At 54.5% G+C, this 25,784-nt stretch overlaps 2 protein-coding genes across 2 annotated transcripts; both read left to right on the forward strand.

Moving 5' to 3' along the window:
- Nucleotides 1–1,283: 1,283 nt before the first annotated feature.
- LOC144955037 (dynein axonemal heavy chain 2-like) lies at nt 1,284–17,678 on the forward strand. The gene is made up of 7 exons (XM_078885382.1): nt 1,284–1,467; nt 3,910–3,995; nt 10,029–10,159; nt 11,596–11,742; nt 14,057–14,224; nt 16,407–16,569; nt 17,560–17,678. The coding sequence occupies exons 2-7, from the start codon at nt 3,922–3,924 to the stop codon at nt 17,573–17,575; spliced, it is 699 nt and encodes a 232-aa protein (XP_078741508.1). The 5' UTR covers nt 1,284–1,467; nt 3,910–3,921; the 3' UTR covers nt 17,576–17,678.
- On the forward strand, nt 17,576–25,784 carry LOC144955038 (dynein axonemal heavy chain 2-like). The gene is made up of 5 exons (XM_078885383.1): nt 17,576–17,699; nt 20,112–20,328; nt 22,851–22,990; nt 23,596–23,806; nt 25,668–25,784. Exons 1-5 carry the CDS (start codon nt 17,674–17,676, stop codon nt 25,782–25,784), a joined length of 711 nt encoding a protein of 236 aa, XP_078741509.1. The 5' UTR covers nt 17,576–17,673.

A 25,784-nucleotide genomic window follows, 5' to 3' on the forward strand; every position in this document is an offset into this window, starting at 1 on the left:
TGGGACCGCCGGGTGGGGGCCGCACGGACATCTCCCCTCGACTCCAGAGTCGCTTCAACGTCATCAACGTCACCTTCCCCACGGTGCGGGGGGCGGGGGGGTAGGGGGGGCAGGGGGGGGGCGGGGGGGTAGGGGGGGTAGGGGGGGGCGGGGGGGCAGGGGGGGGGCGGGGGGTTAGGGGGGGGCGGGGGGTTAGGGGGGGGCGGGGGGGTAGGGGGGGGCGGGGGGGTAGGGGGGGTAGGGGGGGGCGGGGGGGTAGGAGGGGGAAGGGGGGTAGGGGGGTAGGGGGGGGCAGGGGGTAGGGGGGGGGCGGGGGGGGGGTGCTCGTGACTACACTACAAGGGTCGCGTCACGTGACGCGACCCTTGTAGTGTAGTGTACAGTGTGTAGTGTAGTGTACAGTGTGTAGTGTAGTGTACAGTGTGTAGTGTGCAGTGTGTAGTGTACAGTGTGTAGTGTACAGTGTGTAGTGTAGTGTACAGTGTGGTGTGTGGTGTACAGTGTGTAGTGTACAGTGTGTAGTGTAGTGTACAGTGTGTAGTGTACAGTGTAGTGTAGTGTGTAGTGTACAGTGTGTAGTATATAGTGTACAGTGTAGTGTGTAGTGTACAGTGTGTAGTGTACAGTGTGTAGTGTAGTGTGTAGTGTACAGTGTGTAGTGTAGTGCACAGTGTGTAGTGTGCAGTGTAGTGTATTATAGTGTAGTGTTTTGTGTGGTGTAGTGTATAATAGTGTAGTGTATTGTAGTGTATAATGTAGTGTGTGGTGTAGTGTATAGTGTAGTGTATAATAGTGTAGTGTATAATAGTGTAGTGTATAATGTAGTGTATAATGTAGTGTATAATGTAGTGTATAATGTAGTGTATAGTGTAGTGTATTATAGTGTACTACATACACCACAACCACAACAACAAACACTCACCCTCGGCTCCTCTCTCTCTGTCGCTCAGAACGAGCAAATCGCCGGCATCTTCGGCACGCTGCTCAGCCAGAAGCTGCAGGACTTGGATGTAGTGTAGTGTGTAGTGTAGTGTGTAGTGTAGTGTGTAGTATACAACACAAACACTCACCCTCGGCTCCTCTTTCTGTCGCTCAGAACGAGCAAATCGCCGGCATCTTCGGCACGCTGCTCAGCCAGAAGCTGCAGGACTTGGATGTAGTGTAGTGTGTAGTGTAGTGTGTAGTGTAGTGTATAGTGTAGTGTGTAGTGTAGTGTGTAGTGTAGTGTGTAGTATACAACACAAACACTCACCCTCGGCTCCTCTCTCTGTCGCTCAGAACGAGCAAATCGCCGGCATCTTCGGCACGCTGCTCAGCCAGAAGCTGCAGGACTTGGATGAGGAGGTGAGGCCTCTGGCCGGGGTGGCCACGGCGGCCACGGTGCAGCTGTACGGCGCCGTGGTGGCGCGCTTCCTTCCCACGCCCAACAAGACCCACTACCTGTTCAACCTCAGGGACATCGCCAAGGTGATGTAGTCATCAGCAGCATCATCAGCATCAGCAGCATCATCATCAGCATCATCATCAACATCATCAGTAGTAGGACCTGTTCAACCTCAAGGACATCGCCAAGGTGATGTAGTCATCAGCAGCATCATCAGCAGCATCATCAGCATCATCATCAGCATCATCATCAGCATCATCAGCATCATCAGTAGTAGGACCTGTTCAACCTCAGGGACATCGCCAAGGTGATGTAGTCATCAGCAGCATCAGCAGCATCATCAGCATCATCAGCATCATCATCAGCATCATCATCAGCATCATCAGCATCATCAGTAGTAGGACCTGTTCAACCTCAGGGACATCGCCAAGGTGATGTAGTCATCAGCAGCATCAGCAGCATCATCAGCATCATCAGCATCATCATCAGCATCATCATCAGCATCATCAGTAGTAGGACCCACTACCTCTTCAACCTCAGGGACATCTCCAAGGTGATTTAGTCATCATCATCTACATCAACATCAGCATCATCTGTAGGATCATCATCAGCAGCATCAGTAGTAGGATCATCAGCAGTAGGATCATCATCAGTATCATCAGCAGCATCATCAGCAGTACCATCAGCATCATCAGCAGTAGGATCATCAGCAGTAGGATCATCATCAGCAGCAGCAGTAGCATCATCAGCATCATCAGTAGGATCATCAGCAGTAGGAGCAGCATCAGTATCATCAGCAGTAGGATCCACTACCTCTTCAACCTCAGGGACATCTCCAAGGTGATTTAGTCATCAGCTACATCAGCATCAGCAGCAGCATCAGCAGTAGGATCATCAGCAGCATCATCATCAGCAGTAGCAGCATCATCAGCATCATCAGCAGTAGGATCATCATCATCAGCATCATCATCAGCAGTAGGATCATCATCAGCATCATCATTAGCAGTAGGATCATCATCAGCATCATCATCAGCAGTAGGATCATCATCAGCATCATCATCAGCAGTAGGATCATCATCAGCATCATCATCAGCAGTAGGATCATCATCAGCATCATCATCAGCAGTAGGATCATCATCAGCATCATCATCAGCAGTAGGATCATCATCAGCATCATCATCAGCAGTAGGATCATCATCAGCATCATCATCAGCAGTAGGATCATCATCAGCATCATCATTGGCAGTAGGATCATCATCAGCATCATCATCAGCAGTAGGATCATCATCAGCATCATCATTAGCAGTAGGATCATCATCAGCATCATCATCAGCAGTAGGATCATCATCAGTATCATCATCAGCAGTAGGATCATCATCAGCATCATCATCAGCAGTAGGATCATCATCAGCATCATCATCAGCAGTAGGATCATCATCAGCATCATCATTGGCAGTAGGATCATCATCAGTATCATCATTAGCAGTAGGATCATCATCAGTATCATCATCAGCAGTAGGATCATCATCAGCATCATCATTAGCAGTAGGATCATCATCAGCATCATCATCAGCAGTAGGATCATCATCAGCATCATCATCAGCAGTAGGATCATCATCAGCATCATCATTAGCAGTAGGATCATCATCAGCATCATCATCAGCAGTAGGATCATCATCAGCATCATCATTAGCAGTAGGATCATCATCAGCATCATCATTGGCAGTAGGATCATCATCAGCATCATCATCAGCAGTAGGATCATCATCAGCATCATCATCAGCAGTAGGATCATCATCAGCATCATCATCAGCAGTAGGATCATCATCAGCATCATCATCAGCAGTAGGATCATCATCAGCATCATCATCAGCAGTAGGATCATCATCAGCATCATCATTAGCAGTAGGATCATCATCAGCATCATCATTAGCAGTAGGATCATCATCAGCATCATCAGCAGTAGGATCCACTACCTCTTCAACCTCAGGGACATCTCCAAGGTGATTTAGTCATCAGCAGCAGCATCATCAGCAGTAGCAGCATCAGCATCATCATCAGCATCATCATCAGCAGTGAGATGGCGCTGTGATGGTGCCGTGGTGATGGTGATGATGATGGTGGTGATGGTGATGGTACTAGTGATGGTGGTGATGGTGGTGATGATGATGATGGTGCTAGTGATGATGATGGTGATGGTGATGATGGTGGTGCTAGTGATGATGGTGGTGCTAGTGATGATGGTGATGGTGGTGATGGTGGTGATGATGATGGTGATGATGATGATGGTGATGATGGTGGTGGTGATGGTGGTGCTGGTGATGATGATGATGGTGGTGATGGTGATGATGATGATGATGATAGTGATGATGATGGTGGTGATGGTACTAGTGATGATGATGATGATGATGGTGATGATGATGGTACTAGTGATGGTGGTGATGATGATGATGGTGATGGTACTAGTGATGATGATGGTGATGATGATGATGGTGGTGATGGTGATGGTGGTGATGGTGGTGCAGGTCTTCCAGGGGATGCTGCGTGCTCACAAGGACTCCCACGACAGCAGGGCGAGCATCGCCAGGCTCTGGGTGCACGAATGTTTCAGGTGAGTGGCAGTCCGGCCTCACCAACACCACCACCAACAACACCACCAACAACACCACCAACACCACCAACACCAACAACACCACCAACAACAACACCACCAACAACACCACCAACAACACCACCACCAACACCACCAGCCTCACCAACACCACCAACACCACCAACACCACCAACACCACCAACACCACGAGCCTCACCAACCTCGCCAACACCACCACCACCACCAGCACCGCCAGCCTGACCAACACCACCAACACCACCAACACCACCAACACCAACAACACCACCAACCTCACCAGCCTCACCAACACCACCTACACCACCAACACCACAAACACCACCAGCACCGCCAGCCTGACCAACACCACCAACACCACCAACACCACCAACAACACCACCAACACCACCAACAACACCACCAACACCAACAACACCACCAACCTCACCAGCCTCACCAATACCACCTACACCACCAACACCACAAACACCACCAACACCGCCAGCCTGACCAACACCACCAACACCACCAACAACACCACCAACACCACCACCAACACCACCAACACCAACAACACCACCAACACCAACACCACCACCAACAACACCAACACCACCAACAACACCAACACCACCAACACCACCAACACCACCAACAACACCACCAACACCACCAACACCACCAACACCACCAACCTCACCAGCCTCACCAACACCACCTACACCACCAACACCACAAACACCAACAACACCACCAACACCACCAACACCACCAACACCACCAACCTCACCAGCCTCACCAACACCACCAACGTCACCAGCCTCACCAACACCACCTACACCACCAACACCACAAACACCACCTACACCACCAACACCACAAACACCACCAACACCACCAACACCACCAACCTCACCAGCCTCACCAACACCACCAACGTCACCAGCCTCACCAACACCACCTACACCACCAACACCACCAACACCACCTACACCACCAACACCACAAACACCACCAACACCACCAACACCACCAACACCACCAACCTCACCAGCCTCACCAACACCACCTACACCACCAACACCACAAACACCAACAACACCACCAACACCACCAACACCAACAACACCAACAACACCACCAACCTCACCAGCCTCACCAACACCACCTACACCACCAACACCACAAACACCACCAACACCACAAACACCACCAACACCACCAACCTCACCAGCCTCACCAACACCACCAACCTCACCAGCCTCACCAACACCACCTACACCACCAACACCACAAACACCACCTACACCACCAACACCACAAACACCACCAACACCACCAACACCACCAACCTCACCAGCCTCACCAACACCACCTACACCACCAACACCACAAACACCACCAACACCACCAACACCACCAACACCACCAACCTCACCAGCCTCACCAACACCACCTACACCACCAACACCACAAACACCAACAACACCACCAACACCACCAACACCACCAACACCACCAGCCTCACCAACACCACCAACACCACCAACACCACCAACACCACCAACCTCACCAGCCTCACCAACACCACCAACACCACCAACACCACCAACACCACCAGCCTCACCAACACCACCAACACCACCAACACCACCAACACCACCAGCCTCACCAACACCACCAACACCACCAACACCACCAACCTCACCAGCCTCACCAACACCACCTACACCACAAACACCAACACCACCAACGCCACCAGCCTGATGCTGACACTATTGCTGATGATTATGGTGGTGCGAATGCTGATGGTGCTACTGCTATTACTACCACCACTACCACTACTACTACTACCACTACTACCACTACCACTACTACCACTACTACCACTACTACTGATACTACTACCACTACTACCACTACTACCACTACTACTACCACTACTACTACCACTACGACTACCACTACTACTACCACTACTACTACCACTACTACCACCACTACCACTACTACTACTACCACTACTACCACTACTACTGATACTACTACCACTACTACCACTACTACCACTACTACCACTACTACCACTACCACCACTACTACTACCACCACTACTACCACTACTACTACTACTACCACTACGACTACTACCACTACTACTACCACTACTACCACTACTACTACCACCACTACCACTACTACCACTACTACTACCACTACTACTACCACTACTACCACTACTACTACCACCACTACCACTACTACCACTACTACCACTACTACTACCACTACTACCACTACTACCACTACTACTACCACCACTACCACTACTACCACTACTACCACTACTACTACCACTACTACTACCACTACTACCACTACTACCACTACTACCACTACTACTACCACCACTACCACTACTACCACTACTACCACTACTACTACCACCACTACCACTACTACCACTACTACCACTACTACTACCACTACTACCACTACTACCACTACTACCACTACTACTACCACCACTACCACTACTACCACTACTACCACTACTACTACCACTACTACCACTACTACCACTACTACCACTACTACTACCACTACTACCACTACTACTACCACTACTACCACTACTACTACTACTACTACCACTACTACTACTACTACCACTACTACTACTACTACCACTACTACCACTACTACTACTACCACTACTACTACCACTACTACTACTACTACCACTACTACTACCACTACTACTACTACTACCACTACTACTACTACTACCACTACTACTACCACTACTACTACTACTACTACCACTACTACTACCACTACTACTACTACTACCACTACTACTACCACTACTACCACCACTACTACTACTACTACCACTACTACTACTACTACTACCACTACTACCACTACTACCACTACTACTACTACTACTACCACTACTACTACCACTACTACTACTACTACCACTACTACTACCACTACTACCACTACTACCACTACTACTACTACTACTACCACCACTACTACCACTACTACTACTACTACCACCACTACTACCACTACTACCACTACTACCACTACTACCACTACTACTACCACTACTACCACTACTACCACTACTACCACTACTACCACTACTACTACCACTACTACTACCACTACTACTACTACCACTACTACCACTACTACTACCACTACTACCACTACTACTACCACTACTACCACTACCACTACTACCACTACTACCACTACTACCACCACTACTACCACTACTACTACCACTACTACCACTACTACTACCACTACTACCACTACTACTACTACTACTACCACTACTACTACCACTACGACTACCACTACTACTACCACTACTACTACCACTACTACCACCACTACCACTACTACCACTACTACTACTACTACTGATACTACTACCACTACCACTACTACCACTACTACCACTACTACTGATACTACTACCACTACTACCACTACTACCACTACTACCACTACTACCACTACTACTGATACTACTACCACTACTACCACTACTACCACTACTACCACTACTACCACTACTACTGATACTACTACCACTACTACCACTACTACTACCACTACTACTACCACTACTACCACTACTACTACCACTACTACCACTACTACTACCACTACTACCACTACTACTACCACTACTACTACCACTACTACCACTACTACTACCACTACTACTACCACCACTACTACCACTACTACCACTACTACCACCACTACTACCACTACCACTACTACCACTACTACTACCACTACTACCACTACTACTACCACTACTACCACTACTACTACCACTACTACCACTACTACCACTACTACCACTACTACTACCACTACTACCACTACTACTACCACTACTACCACTACTACCACTACTACCACTACTACTACCACTACTACCACTACTACCACTACTACCACTACCACTACTACCACTACCACCACTACTACTACCACCACTACTACCACTACTACTACTACTACCACTACTACTACCACTACTACCACTACTACTACCACTACTACTACCACTACTACCACTACTACTACTACCACTACTACCACTACCACCACTACTACTACCACCACTACTACCACTACTACTACTACTACCACTACTACTACCACTACTACCACTACTACCACTACTACCACTACTACTACCACTACCACTACTACTACCACTACTACCACCACTACCACTACTACTACCACTACTACTACCACTACTACCACTACTACCACTACTACCACTACTACTACCACTACTACTACCACTACTACCACCACTACCACTACTACTACCACTACTACCACTACTACTACCACTACTACCACTACTACTACTACTACCACTACTACCACTACTACCACTACTACCACTACTACCACTACCACCACTACTACTACCACCACTACTACCACTACTACTACTACCACTACTACCACTACCACCACTACTACTACCACTACTACCACTACCACCACTACTACCACTACTACCACTACTACTACTACTACCACTACTACCACTACTACTACTACTACCACTACTACCACTACTACCACTACTACTACCACTACTACCACTACTACTACTACCACTACTACCACTACCACCACTACTACTACCACCACTACTACCACTACTACTACTACCACTACTACCACTACTACCACTACTACTACCACTACTACCACTACTACTACTACCACTACTACCACTACTACCACTACTACTACCACTACTACCACTACTACTACTACCACTACTACCACTACCACCACTACTACTACCACCACTACTACCACTACTACTACTACTACCACTACTACTACCACTACCACTACTACTACCACTACCACCACTACTACTACCACTACTACCACTACTACTACTACCACTACTACCACTACTACTACTACCACTACTACCACTACCACCACTACTACTACCACCACTACTACCACTACTACTACCACTACTACTACTACCACTACTACTACCACTACCACTACTACTACCACTACTACTACTACCACTACTACCACTACCACCACTACTACTACCACCACTACCACCACTACTACTACCACTACTACTACTACCACTACTACTACCACTACCACTACTACTACCACTACTACCACTACTACCACCACTACTACCACTACTACTACTACTACCACTACTACCACCACTACTACCACCACTACTACCACCACTACCACCACTACTACCACTACTACTACCACTACTACCACTACTACTACCACTACTACCACTACTACTACTACTACCACTACTACCACCACTACTACCACCACTACCACCACTACCACCACTACTACCACTACTACTACCACTACTACCACTACTACTACCACTACTACCACTACTACTACTACTACCACTACTACCACCACTACTACCACTACTACCACTACTACCACTACCACCACTACTACTGATACTACCACCACTACTACCACTACTACTACCACCACTACTACTACCACTACCACCACTACTACTACCACTACTACCACTACTACTACCACTACTACCACTACTACTACCACCACTACTACTGATACTACCACCACTACTACCACTACTACTACCACCACTACTACTACCACTACCACCACTACTACTACCACTACTACCACTACTACTACCACTACTACCACTACTACTACCACCACTACTACTGATACTACCACCACTACTACTACCACTACCACCACTACTACTACCACCACTTCTACTGATACTACCACCACTACTACTACCACTACTACCACTACTACTACCACCACTTCTACTGATACTACCACCACTACTACCACTACTACTACCACCACTACTACTACTACCACCACTACTACTGATACTACCACCACTACCACCACCACCACTGCTACTGCCGCTGACGAGGCCTGCGGCTGCCCCAGGGTGTTCTCTGACCGCCTGGTGGACGTGCGCGACGCCGAGGCCTTCACGGGCCTGCTGAGCGAGCAGCTCGCCGCCACCTTCGACCTCACCTACCACAACCTGTGCCCCAGCCGGCAGCCGCCCATCTTCGGTGAGTTGTTGGTGGTGGTGCGGTGGTGGTGGTTGCGGTGGTGGTGGTGGTGGTGCGGTGGTGGTGGTTGCGGTGTGGTGGTGGTGGTGGTGGTGCGGTGGTGGTGGTTGCGGTGTGGTGGTGGTGGTGGCGGTGCGGTGGTGTGGAGCGGTGGCGGTGCGGTAGTGTGGAGCGGTGATGGTGTGGTGGTGGTGCGGTGCGGTGGTGGTGCGGTGGTGGTGCGTCGGTGGTGGTGCGGTGTGGTGGTGGTGTGGTGGTGGTGCGGTGTGGTGGTGGTGCGGTGGTGGTGCGAAGGTGGTGGTGCGGAGGTGGTGGTGCGGAGGTGGTGGTGCGGTGGTGGTGGTAGTGCAGTGGTGGTGGTGCGGTGGTGGTGGTAGTGCGGTGGTGGTAGTGCGGTGGTGGTGGTGCGCACGGCGGATTTTGGGCAGGCGAACAGTTGACATCTGACTGGCGCCTGTGAAGGCCGGCACAGTGTCACACCAGGAGGGGGTGGGGCGGCCAGCCCCACCACGCCACTGGTACCGCTCGTCGGCAAGTCCACCAACCCCCCCACACACACACAAAGACAAAGGTCCCCCGTGTAGCCTGTAACAGTCAGCTTGGGGCAAGTGCTGTTAGCGAGCGCCTGTGAAGGCCGGAACCGGGACCCTGGTGCCTCCTCCCCTAGGTCGACTCGGCCTCAAACGAGTCCCCGGTGCGTGTGGGCGTGGTGTGTGAAGGCCACCCACGTGCCCCGCGTGCCAAAGCGCCGGCCTTCGTGGGTGATCGCGAACGGCACTTGCCCCGACCTGTCTGTGCAGGCTATACGGGGGATCTTTGTCTGTTTGTGCAGCAGCCAGGAGCACCCACGCACAGCGCCACCCTGACCCTCTGAACCTTCACCCTGACCCTCTGACCCTCTGACCATCACCCTACCCTCTGACCATCACCCTGAGCATCTGACCCTCTGACTACCACCCTGAGCCACTGACCATCTGACCACCACCCTGACCATCTGACCACCACCCTGACCATCTGACCACCACCCTGACCATCTGACCACCACCCTGACCATCTGACCACCACCCTGACCATCTGACCACCACCCTGACCATCTGACCACCACCCTGACCATCTGACCACCACTCTGACCATCTGACCACCACCCTGACCATCTGACCACCACCCTGACCATCTGACCACCACCCTGACCCTCTGACCACCACTCTGACCATCTGACCACCACCCTGACCACCACTCTGACCATCTGACCACCACCCTGACCATCTGACCACCACCCTGATCATCTGACCACCACCCTGACCATCTGACCACCACCCTGACCATCTGACCACCACCCTGACCATCTGACCACCACCCTGACCCTCTGACCACCACTCTGACCATCTGACCCCCACCGTGACCCACTGACCCCCCCCCCCCCCCACGTTGTGAAGGAGACTTCATGCGGGACGGGGTGTATGAGGACATCACGGACTTCCAAGCGCTGCGGGTTTTCATGGAACAGCAGCTGGAGGATTACAACCGGAGTCCCGGCGCGCTGCCCATGAGCCTCACGCTGTTTCGTGACGCCATCGAGCACGGTGGGTGGGCACGGATACACCCACCCGCACACACCCGCATACACCCACATACACCTACATACACACACATACACACACATACACACACATACACCTGCACACACATACACCTACATACACCTACATACACACACATACACACACATACACACACATACACCTGCACACACATACACCTACATACACACACATACACACACATACACACACATACACACACATACACCTGCACACACATACACACACATACACCTACATACACACACATACACCTACATACACACACATACACACACACATACACCTACATACACCTGTACACACATACACCTACATACACCTGCACACACATACACCTACATACACACACATACACCTACATACACACACATACACCTACATACACACACATACACACACATACACACACATACACACACATACACACACATACACACACATACACACACATACACATACACACACATACACACACATACACACACATACACCCACATGCACATACATATACACACATACACCCACATACATACACACACATACACACACATACACACACATACACATACACCCACATACACACACATACACACACATATACACACATACACCCACCCGCACACACCCACATACACCCACATACACCCACATACACACACATACACACACATACACACACATACACACACATACACCTACATACACACACATACACCTACATATACCCACATACACACACATACACACACATACACACACATACACACACATACACACACATACACACACACACACATACACACACATACACATACACACACATACACACACATACACCCACATACACACACATACACACACATACACCTGCACACACATACACCCACATACACACACATACACACACATACACCTGCACACACATACACCCACATACACATACACCTACATATACACACATACACACACATACACCCACATACACCTACATACACACACATACACACACATACACCTACATACACACACATACACACACATACACCCACATACACACACATACACACACATACACCTGCACACACATACACCCACATACACATACACCTACATATACACACATACACACACATACACCCACATACACCTACATACACACACATACACACACATACACCTGCACCCACATACACATACACCTACATACACACACATACACACACATACACACACATACACATGCACACACATACACACACATACACATGCACACACATACACCTCCACCTGCACCCACACACACACACCCATACACCTACATACACATACACACACATACACACACATACACACACATACACCTACATACACACACATACACCAACATACACATACACACACATACACACACATACACCTACATACACACACATACACCAACATACACCTACATACACCTACATACACACACATACACATACATACACATACACACACATACACACACATACACATACATACACATACACACACATACACACACATACACATACACACACATACACACACATACACACATATACACCCACATACACCCACCCGCACCCACATATACACACACATACACCTCCACCTGCACCCACATACACCTGCATACACCCACCTGCACCCACCCACATACACCCACATACACCTACACACACATACACACACATTCACCTGCACACACATACACACACATACACCTGCACCCACATACACCCACATACACCTGCACCCACATACACCCACATACACCTGCACCCACATACACCCACATACACCTGCACACACATACACACACATACACCTGCACACACCTCCACCCACCCACATACACCCACATACACCTGCACACAAATACACACACATACACCTGCACACACATACACACACATACAACTGCACCCACATACACCCACATACACCTGCACACACATACACACACATACACCCACACACTCCAAATCTACAGCAGCAGGCATCGTCAGGGTCGGATCAAACCCACGACCTCCTGTGTACCAAGCGAGGTAGTCAACATCTCCTAGCCACCGTGATGATGATAATGATGAGAGAGAAACACGCAAACTCCACATATACACCAGCAGGCATCGTCTGGGTCGGGATCCAACCCACGACCTCTTGCGCACCAGGGCGAGGAAAGTCAACATCTCCTAGCCCACCAGCGGTGAAGATCAACCGTGTTGGCGTCAGAGCGCGCGTCCTGATCTCCCCCCCCCCCTCCCCCCCTCAGTGACGCGAATCGTTCGCGTGATCCGTCAACCCCGGGGCAACATGCTCCTGGTGGGCATTGGCGGCAGCGGGCGGCAGTGCCTGGTGCGTCTCGCCGCCTTCCTGTGCCGCCACTGCGTCTTCCACATCGAGGTCACGCGGCACTACCGGCGGCAGGAGTTCCGCGACGGTGGGTGGGCCGGGGTGTCATCGGGGTCACCGGGGGGTCACCGGGGTCACGGGGTCACAGGGTTCATCACCGGGTCACCAAGTCATTGGGTCACAGGGTTCATCACCGGGTCACCAAGTCACTGTGTCACAGGGTTCATCACCGGGTCACCAAGTCACGGGGTCACAGGGTTCATCACCGGGTCACCAAGTCACTGGGTCTCTGTGTGAGTGTGTGGGTCTCTGTGTGAGTCTGTGGGTCTCTGTGTGAGTCTATGGGTCTCTGTGTGAGTCTACGGGTCTCTGTGTGAGTCTACGAGTCTTTGTGTGAGTCTGTGGGTCTCTGTGTGAGTCTGTGGGTCTCTGTGTGAGTCTGTAGGTCTCTGTGCGAGTCTGTGTGTGTGAGTCTGTGGGTCTCTGTGTGAGTCTGTAGGTCTCTGTGTGAGTCTACGGGTCTCTGTGTGAGTCTGTGGGTCTCTGTGTGAGTCTATGGGTTTCTGTGTGAGTCTATGGGTTTCTGTGTGAGTCTATGGGTCTCTGTGTGAGTCTACGGGTCTCTGTGTGAGTCAAAGAGTCTCTGTGTGAGTCTACGGGTCTCTGTGTGAGTCTACGGGTCTCTGTGTGAGTCTGTGGGTCTCTGTGTGAGTCTATGGGTTTCTGTGTGAGTCTATGGGTCTCTGTGTGAGTCTACGGGTCTGTGTGAGTCTACGGGTCTCTGTGTGAGTCTATGAGTCTCTGTGTGAGTCTATGGGTTTCTGTGTGAGTCTATGGGTTTCTGTGTGAGTCTAAGAGTCTCTGTGTGAGTCTACGGGTCTCTGTGTGAGTCTACGGGTCTCTGTGTGAGTCTGTGGGTCTCTGTGTGAGTCTACGGTCTCTGTGTGAGTCTACGGGTCTCTGTGTGAGTCTATGGGTCTCTGTGTGAGTCTACGGGTCTCTGTGTGAGTCTAAGAGTCTCTGTGTGAGTCTACGGGTCTCTGTGTGAGTCTACGGGTCTCTGTGTGAGTCTGTGGGTCTCTGTGTGAGTCTACGGGTCTCTGTGTGAGTCTATGGGTCTTTGTGTGAGTCTAAGAGTCTCTGTGTGAGTCTATGGGTCTCTGTGTGAGTCTACGGGTCTCTGTGTGAGTCTAAGAGTCTCTGTGTAAGTCTACGGGTCTCTGTGTGAGTCTGTGGGTCTCTGTGTGAGTCTACGGGTCTCTGTGTGAGTCTATGGGTCTCTGTGTGAGTCTAAGAGTCTCTGTGTGAGTCTACGGGTCTCTGTGTGAGTCTGTGGGTCTCTGTGTGAGTCTACGGGTCTCTGTGTGAGTCTATGAGTCTCTGTGTGAGTCTATGAGTCTCTGTGTGAGTCTATGAGTCTCTGAGTCCCCGGGTCTGTGTGCGTGCGTGTCTCCGCGTGCGTGTCTCTGTGCGTGTGCGTGTGTCTCCGTGCGTGTGCGTGTGTCTCCGTGCGTGCGTGTGTCTCCGTGCGTGCGCGTGTGTCTCCGTGCGTGTGTGTGTGTCTCCGTGCGTGTGCGCGTGTCTCCGTGCGTGTGCGTGTGTCTCCGTGCGTGTGCGTGTGTCTCCGTGCGTGTGTCTGTCTCCGTGCGTGTGCGTGTGTCTCCGTGCGTGTGTCTCCGTGTGTGTGTGTGTGTCTCCATGCGTGCGTGTGTCTCCGTGCTTGTGCGTGTGTCTCCGTGTGTGTGTCTCCGTGCGTGCGTGTGTCTCCGTGCGTGCGCGTGTGTCTCCGTGCGTGTGTGTGTGTCTCCGTGCGTGTGCGCGTGTCTCCGTGCGTGTGCGTGTGTCTCTGTGCGTGTGCGTGTGTCTCCGTGCGTGTGTCTGTCTCCGTGCGTGTGCGTGTGTCTCCGTGCGTGTGTCTCCGTGTGTGTGTGTGTGTCTCCATGCGTGCGTGTGTCTCCGTGCTTGTGCGTGTGTCTCCGTGTGTGTGTCTCCGTGCGTGCGTGTCTCCGTGCGTGTGCGTGTGTCTCCGTGCGTGTGTCTCTGTGCGTGCGTGTGTCTCCGTGCGTGTGCGTGTGTCTCCGTGCGTGTGTCTCTGTGCGTGCGTGTGTCTCTGTGCGTGCGTGTGTCTCCGTGCGTGCGTGTGTCTCCGTGCGTGTGTCTCTGTGCGTGCGTGTGTCTCCGTGTGTGTGCGTGTGTCTCCCTCCGTGTGTGTGTCTCCGTGCGTGCGTGCATGTCTCCGTGCGTGTGTCTCCGTGCGTGCGCGCACGCAGATCTGAAGCGGCTGTACTGGCAGGCGGGCGTGGAGAACCGCCGCACTGTGTTCATTGCTGGCCGACACGCAGATCCCCCACGGAGGGGGTTCCTGGAGGACGTCAACAACATCCTGAGCAGCGGAGAGGTGCCAGCCTCTACAAGGCCGAGGAGTTCGAGCAGGTGAGGGTCACGCGGGTGAGGTCGCAGGGGTGAGGTCGCAGGGGTGAGGACGGGTCGGGTGAGGACGGTGGGGTGAGGGGGTGGGGGCGGTGAGGACGGTGGGGGTGAGGGTTGTGAGGGCGGTGGGGTGAGGGGGGTGAGGGCGGTGAGGGCGGTGGGATGAGGGTTGTGAGGGCGGTGGGGTGGGGGTGGTGGGGTGAGGGTTGTGAGGGTGGTGGGGTGAGAGTGGTGGGGTGGGGGTGGTGGGGTGAGGGTTGTGAGGGTGGTGGGGGTGAGGGTGGTGGGGGTGAGGGTGTGGGGTGAGGGCAGGTGGGGTGGGGGTGGGTGGGGGGCGGCGGGGGTGAGGGTGGTGGGGTGAGGAGGAGGGGTGAGGGGGGTGAGGGTGGTGGGGGTGAGGGCGGTGGGGTGAGGGTGGTGGGGGTGAGGGCGGTGGGGTGAGGGTGGTGGGGGTGAGGGTGGTGGGGTGAGGGCGGTGGGGGTCAGGGTGGTGGGGGTGAGGGTGGTGGGTGAGGAGGGAGGGGGGTGAGGGAGGGGTGGGGGGCGGTGGGGTGAGGGCAGGTGGGGTGGGGGTGGGGTGGGGTGGTGGGGTGGTGGGGTGAGGGTGGTGAGGGTGGTGAGGGTGGTGAGGGTGGTGGGATGAGGGCGGTGAGGGTAGTGGGGTGAGGGTGGGGTGTGAGGGTGGTGAGGGTGGTGGTGTACGCTCAGCGGTGAGGTCAAACCGTGAAGCCACCATCGAGACCAATTGCACCCTGATCATCGTCATCACTCCCTTGCCCCCCCACCCCCCCCCCCACCCCCCCCCACCCCCCCCCCCCACCCCCCCCCCACCCCCCCCCCCACCCCCCCCCACCCCCCCACCCCCCCCCACCCCCCCCCCACCCCCCCCCACCCCCCCCACCCCCCCCCCACCCCCCCCCCCCACCCCCCCCCCCCACCCCCCCCCCACCCCCCCCCCACCCCCCCACCCCCCCCACCCCACCTTCTCCTCAGGTGCGAGCGGCGCTAGCGGAGGCGGCGCTGGCGGGCGGCTTTGCCGACTCCCCCGAGGGAACCTTCCGGCTCCTCGTGGAGCGAGTTCGCGAGAACCTGCACCTGGTGCTGTGCATGAGTCCCGTGGGAGACTCGTTCAGGTGACACGTGACCCCACCCCCCCTACAGCCACGCCCCCACCCCCCTACAGCCACGCCCCCACCCCCCTACAGCCACGCCCCCACCCCCCTACAGCCACGCCCCCACCCCCCTACAGCCACGCCCCCACAGCCACGCCCCCCACAGCCACGCCCCCCACCCCGAGAGCCCCCACCCACAGCCCCCCACCCACAGCCCCCCACCCACAGCCCCCACCCACAGCCCCCACCCACAGCCCCCACCCACAGCCCCCACCCACAGCCCCCACCCACAGCCCCCACCACCACAGCCCCCACCACCACAGCCCCCACCCACAGCCCCCACCCACAGCCCCCACCACTACAGCCCCCACCCACAGCCCCCACCACCACAAGCCCCCACCCACAACCCCCACCCACAGCCCCCACCCACAGCCCCCACCACTACAGCCCCCACCCACAGCCCCACACCACCACAGCCCCCACCCACAGCCCCCACCCACAGCCCCCCACCCACAGCCCCCACCACCCACAGCCCCCACCCACAGCCCCCACCCACAGCCCCCACCCACAGCCCCCACCCACAGCCCCCCACCCACAGCCCCCCCCACCCACAGCCCCCACCACCACAGCCCCCACCACCACAGCCCCCCACCACAGCCCCACCCACAGCCCCCACCACCACAGCCCCCACCCACAGCCCCCACCCACAGCCCCCACCCACAGCCCCCACCACTACAGCCCCCACCCACAGCCCCCACCACCACAGCCCCCACCCACAGCCCCCACCCACAGCCCCCACCACCACAGCCCCCACCCACAGCCCCCACCACCACAGCCCCCACCCACAGCCCCCACCCACAGCCCCCACCCACAGCCCCCACCCACAGCCCCCCACCACCACAGCCCCCACCCACAAGCCCCCACCACCCACAGCCCCCACCCACAGCCCCCCACCCACAGCCCCCACCACCACAAGCCCCCCACCCACAGCCCCCACCCACAGCCCCCACCCACAGCCCCCACCACCACAGCCCCCACCCACAGCCCCCCACCCACAGCCCCCACCACCACAGCCCCCACCCACAGCCCCCACCCACAGCCCCCACCACCACAGCCCCCACCCACAGCCCCCACCCACAGCCCCCACCCACAGCCCCCACCCACAGCCCCCACCCACAGCCCCCACCCACAGCCCCCACCCACAACCCCCCACCCACAGCCCCCCACCCACAGCCCCCACCCACAGCCCCCACCCACAGCCCCCACCCACAGCCCCCCACCCACAGCCCCCACCCACAGCCCCCACCCACAGCCCCCACCCACAGCCCCCACCCACAGCCCCCACCCACAGCCCCCACCCACAGCCCCCACCCACAGCCCCCACCACCACAGCCCCCACCCACAGCCCCACCCACAGCCCCCACCCACAGCCCCCACCCACAGCCCCACCCACAGCCCCCACCCACAGCCCCCACCCACAGGGGCAATCGCCCTTGTCGCACATTCACTCAGTACGACCACCACCACTATCGTCAACACCACCATCATCACCGCCACCTATACCACCACGATCACCACCATCATCATCATCACCACCACCAACACCACCATCATCATCACCACCACCAACACCACCACCACCATCATCATCACCACCACCAACACCACCACCATCATCATCATCACCACCACTGTCACCATCACGACCATCATCACCTCCACCTATACCACCATCACCATCACCACCACGATCACCACCACCATCACCATCATCACCACGACCACCATCACTATCACCACCACCATCACCACCACTACCAACACCACCATCATCACCACCGCCACCACCACCACTATCACCACCACCATCACCACCACGATCGCCACCACAATCACCACCACCACCACTACCATCACCATCATCACCACGACCACCACCACTATCACCACCACCATCACCACCACGATCACCACCACCACCACTACCACCACCATCACCATCATCACCACGACCACCACCACTACCACCACCACTACCACCACCATCACCATCATCACCACGACCACCACCACTATCACCACCACCATCACCACCACGATCACCACCACCATCACCACCACTACCACCACCATCACCATCATCACCACGACCACCACCACTATTACCACCACCATCACCACCACGATCACCACCACCATCACCACCACTACCACCACCATCACCATCATCACCACGACCACCACCACTATCACCACCACCATCACCACCACTATCATCACCACCACTACCAACACCACCATCATCACCACCACCACCATCACCATCACCACCATCACCACCACTACCAACACCACCACCACCACCACCACCGCCACCACGACACTAACATCGCCGCCGCCGCCGACGACGACAACGACGACCGCGTGCCACAGGAACCGCATCCGCCAGTACCCGGCGCTGGTGAACTGCACCACCATCGACTGGTTCTGGGAGTGGCCGCGGGAGGCTCTGCTCGAGGTGGCCGAGCGCTGCCTGCAGGGAGCGGCGCCGTCCGGCACCACCGGCACCACCGCCGCCGATGGCACCAGCGGCGGCACCGGCACCACCACCGCCGATGGCACCGCCGATGGCACCAGCGACAGCCCAGAGGTTTGCGGAGACTCACACCGGGAGCCATGGTTACACGCGCGCCGCACCGAGTTACTCGTTTGAGGCCGGGGTCGATCCTCGGGGGAGGTCGCGGCACCGGCTCAGATAATCGGCGTCACCGGTGCCGGCGGGCGGTCCCGGTGGCGGCCCCGAACCACGGCGATTTTACACCGGGGAATCTCGTGGCTGAGAGTTGACGGTTTTAGCCGGCGTCACCGGTGACTTCCACAGAGACACGTAGACTCATAGACTTACATAGACTCACATAGAGACTCATAGACTCACACAGACACCCATAGACTTGCACAGAGACCCATAGACTCACATAGAGACCCATAGACTCACACAGAGACCCACAGACTCACATAGAGACTCATAGACTCACACAGACACCCATAGACTTGCACACAGAGACCCATAGACTCACACAGAGACCCACAGACTCACACAGAGACCCACAGACTCACATAGAGACTCATAGACTCACACAGACACCCATAGACTTGCACACAGAGACCCATAGACTACTCGCACAGAGACCCATAGACTCGCATAGAGACCCATAGACTCAAACAGAGACCCATAGACTCACACAGAGGCCCATAGACTCAAACAGAGACCCATAGACTCACACAGAGGCCCATAGACTCAAACAGAGACCCATAGACTCACACAGAGACCCATAGACTCACACAGAGACCCATAGACTCACACAGAGGCCCATAGACTCAAACAGAGACCCATAGAATCACATAGAGACCCATAGACTCAAACAGAGACCCATAGACTCACACAGAGGCCCATAGACTCAAACAGAGACCCATAGACTCACACAGAGACCCATAGACTCACACAGAGACCCACAGACTCACATAGAGACCCATAGACTACTCACACAGAGACCCATAGACTCACACACAGAGACCCATATACTTACACAGAGACCCACAGACTCACACAGAGACCCATAGACTCACATAGAGACCCACAGACTCACACAGAGACCCACAGACTCACACAGAGACCCATAGACTCACGCAGAGACCCACAGACTCGCACAGAGACCCACAGACTCACACAGAGACCCACAGACTCACACAGAGACCCACAGACTCACACAGAGACCCACAGACTCACACAGAGACCCACAGACTCGCACAGAGACCCACAGACTCACACAGAGACCCACAGACTCACACAGAGACCCACAGACTCACACAGAGACCCATAGACTCACACAGAGACCCACAGACTCGCACAGAGACCCACAGACTCACATAGAGACCCATAGACTAACATAGAGACCCATAGACTCACACAGAGACCCACATACTTACACAGAGACCCACAGACTCACACAGAGACCCACAGACTCACACAGAGACCCACAGACTCGCACAGAGACCCACAGACTCACACAGAGACCCACAGACTCACACAGAGACCCATAGACTCACACAGAGACCCACAGACTCGCACAGAGACCCACAGACTCACACAGAGACCCACAGACTCACACAGAGACCCACAGACTCACACAGAGACCCATAGACTCACACAGAGACCCACAGACTCACACAGAGACCCACAGACTCGCACAGAAACCCACAGACTCACACACAGAGACCCACAGACTCACACAGAGACCCACAGACTCGCACAGAGACCCGTAGACTCACACAGAGACCCACAGACTCACACAGAGACCCATAGACTCACACAGAGACCCACAGACTCACACAGAGACCCACAGACTCACACAGAGACCCACAGACTCACACAGAGACCCATAGACTCACACAGAGACCCACAGACTCACACAGAGACCCACAGACTCGCACAGAGACCCACAGACTCACACACAGAGACCCACAGACTCACACAGAGACCCACAGACTCGCACAGAGACCCGTAGACTCACACAGAGAACCACAGACTCACACAGAGACCCACAGACTCGCACAGAGACCCACAGACTCACACACAGAGACCCACAGACTCATACAGAGACCCACAGACTCACACAGAGACCCACAGACTCGCACAGAGACCCACAGACTCACACACAGAGACCCACAGACTCGCACACAGAGACCCACAGACTCATACAGAGACCCACAGACTCACACAGAGACCCACAGACTCACACAAAGACCCACAGACTCGCACAGAGACCCACAGACTCACACACAGAGACCCACAGACTCGCACAGAGACCCACAGACTCACACACAGAGACCCACAGACTCGCACACAGAGACCCACAGACTCGCACAGAGACCCACAGACTCACACACAGAGACCCACAGACTCGCACAGAGACCCATAGACTCACACAGAGACCCACAGACTCACACAGAGACCCACAGACTCGCACAGAGACCCACAGACTCGCACAGAGACCCACAGACTCACACACAGAGACCCACAGACTCGCACAGAGACCAACAGACTCACACAGAGACCCACAGAGACAGACAGCAGCCAGTGCTAGAGACGCTGTCCCCGCTCCGTGCGTGCAGCTGCAGGCCAAGGTGGCCCAGATGTTCGTCACCATGCACCGCTCCGTGGCCGACTCCTCGCGCCGGATGCTCGTGGAGCTGCAGCGGCACAACTACGTGACCCCCACCAACTACCTGGAGCTGGTGGGCGGGTACAAGCGGTGAGCGGGCACGGCGGCAGGCGCACCGCACCACCACAAGCACCACCACAACCACCACCGCCACCACCACCGCCGCCACCACCACCACCGCCACCACAGCCGTCGTCGTCATGAGCAACAGTGGCATCAGCAGGATTACAACCACCACCACAACCACCACCACCACAACCACCACCGCCGCTCACCACCCCCCCCTCACCACCACCACTCACCGCTCACCACCCCCCCTCACCACCACCGCTCACCACCACCACTCACCACCCCCCCCTCACCGCTCACCACCCCCCCCTCACCACCACCGCTCACCACCACCACTCACCACCCCCCCTCACCGCTCACCACCCCCCCTCACCACCACCGCTCACCACCACCACTCACCACCCCCCCCTCACCACCACCACCACTCACCACCACCTCTCTGGCCAGGCTACTAGCAGAGAAGCGCCGTGAGTTGGGCCACCAGGTGGCCAAGCTTCGCACCACCACCGCTCACCACTCACCCCTCACCACTCACCCCTCACCACCACCGCTCACCACCACCGCTCACCACTCACCACCACCACTCACCACTCCCCCTCACCCCTCACCACCCCCGCTCTGGCCAGGCTGCTGGCAGAGAAGCGCCGTGAGTTGGGCCACCAGGTGACCAAGCTTCGCAGTGGGCTGCACAAGATCGACGACACGAGCCGCAAGGTGGAGGCCATGCGCGCCCAGCTGGAGGAGGCCAAGCGGCGGGTGGCCGACTTCCAACGGCAGTGCGAGGAGTACCTCGTGGTGATCGTGCAGCAGAAGCGGGAGGCTGACGAGCAGCAGAAGGTGCGGGGTGGTGGGGTGACGTTGTTGTCGTTGTTGTCGTTGTTGTTGTCGTTGTTGTCGTCATCATCGTCGTCATCATTGTTGTTGTCGTCATCATTGTCGTCGTCATTGTCGTCGTCATCGTCGTCATCATTGTTGTTGTCGTCATCATTGTCGTCGTCATCGTCGTCGTCATCGTCGTCATCATTGTTGATGTCGTCATCATTGTCGTCGTCATCGTCGTCGTCATCGTCGTCATCATTGTTGATGTCGTCATCATTGTCGTCGTCATCGTCGTCGTCATCGTCGTCATCATTGTTGTTGTCGTCATCATTGTCGTCGTCATCGTCGTCGTCATCGTCGTCATCATTGTTGATGTCGTCATCATTGTCGTCGTCATCGTCGTCGTCATCGTCGTCATCATTGTTGTTGTCGTCATCATTGTCGTCGTCATCGTCGTCGTCATCGTCGTCATCATTGTTGTTGTCGTCATCATTGTCGTCGTCATCGTCGTCGTCATCGTCGTCATCATTGTTGATGTCGTCATCATTGTCGTCGTCATCGTCGTCGTCATCGTCGTCATCATTGTTGTTGTCGTCATCATTGTCGTCGTCATCGTCGTCGTCATCGTCGTCATCATTGTTGATGTCGTCATCATTGTCGTCGTCATCGTCGTCGTCATCGTCGTCATCATTGTTGTTGTCGTCATCATTGTCGTCGTCATCGTCGTCGTCATCGTCGTCATCATTGTTGTTGTCGTCATCATTGTCGTCGTCATCGTCGTCGTCATCGTCGTCATCATTGTTGATGTCGTCATCATTGTCGTCGTCATCGTCGTCGTCATCGTCGTCATCATTGTTGTTGTCGTCATCATTGTCGTCATCATTGTTGTTGTCGTCATCATTGTCGTCGTCATTGTTGTCGTCGTCGTCATCGTCGTCATCATTGTTGATGTCGTCATCATTGTCGTCATCATTGTTGTTGTCGTCATCATTGTCGTCATCATTGTTGTTGTCGTCATCATTGTCGTCGTCATTGTTGTTGTCGTCATCATTGTCGTCATCATTGTTGATGTCGTCATCATTGTCGTCATCATTGTTGTTGTCGTCATCATTGTCGTCATCATTGTTGTTGTCGTCATCATCGTCGTCATCATTGTTGTTGTCGTCGTCATCGTCGTCATCATTGTTGATGTCGTCATCATTGTCGTCATCATTGTTGTCGTCGTCGTCATCGTCGTCATCATTGTTGTTGTCGTCATCATTGTCGTCATCATTGTTGTTGTCGTCATCATTGTCGTCGTCATTGTTGTTGTCGTCGTCATCGTCGTCATCATTGTTGATGTCGTCATCATTGTCGTCGTCATCGTCGTCGTCATCGTCGTCGTCATCGTCGTCATCATTGTTGTTGTCGTCATCATTGTCGTCGTCATTGTTGTTGTCGTCGTCATCGTCGTCATCATTGTCGTCGTCATTGTTGTTGTCGTCATCATTGTCGTCGTCATTGTCGTCGTCATCGTCGTCATCATTGTTGTCGTCGTCATCATTGTCGTCGTCATCGTCGTCATCATTGTTGATGTCGTCGTCATCGTCGTCATCATTGTTGATGTCGTCATCATTGTCGTCGTCATCGTCGTCGTCATCATTGTCGTCGTCGTCGTCGTCGTCGTCGTCATCATTGTTGTCGTTGCCATCATTGTCGTCGTCATCGTCGTCGTCATCGTCGTCATCATTGTTGATGTCGCCATCATTGTCGTCGTCATCGTCGTCGTCATCGTCGTCATCATTGTTGTTGTCGTCATCGTCGTCATCATTGTCGTCGTCATCGTCGTTGTTGTCGTCGTCATCACTGTCATCACTGCCGCTGTGTCGCTGCTGCACAGGCCGTGGTGTCTCACAGTGAGCGCATCTCGCTGGAGGAGGCCAAGTGCAAGTCGCTGGCGCAGAACGCCCAGCGGGACCTGGACACGAGGCGCTGCCAGCCCTGGAGGAGGCCATGA

This window comes from Lampetra fluviatilis, unplaced genomic scaffold (assembly GCF_964198595.1).
Source record: "Lampetra fluviatilis unplaced genomic scaffold, kcLamFluv1.1 SCAFFOLD_1155, whole genome shotgun sequence".
Classification (NCBI taxonomy): domain Eukaryota; kingdom Metazoa; phylum Chordata; class Hyperoartia; order Petromyzontiformes; family Petromyzontidae; genus Lampetra; species Lampetra fluviatilis.

Coding starts and splice junctions, on each gene's coding strand:
- LOC144955037 (XM_078885382.1), top strand. CDS start 3,922: ATGCTGCGTGCTCACAAGGACTCCCACGACAGCAGGGCGAGCATCGCC. Junction 10,160..11,595: donor CCGGCAGCCGCCCATCTTCG/GTGAGTTGTTGG, acceptor CACGTTGTGAAG/GAGACTTCATGCGGGACGGG. Junction 14,225..16,406: donor GCGGCAGGAGTTCCGCGACG/GTGGGTGGGCCG, acceptor GCGCGCACGCAG/ATCTGAAGCGGCTGTACTGG.
- LOC144955038 (XM_078885383.1), top strand. CDS start 17,674: ATGAGTCCCGTGGGAGACTCGTTCAG. Junction 17,700..20,111: donor CCCGTGGGAGACTCGTTCAG/GTGACACGTGAC, acceptor CGCGTGCCACAG/GAACCGCATCCGCCAGTACC. Junction 22,991..23,595: donor CTGGTGGGCGGGTACAAGCG/GTGAGCGGGCAC, acceptor CGCTCTGGCCAG/GCTGCTGGCAGAGAAGCGCC.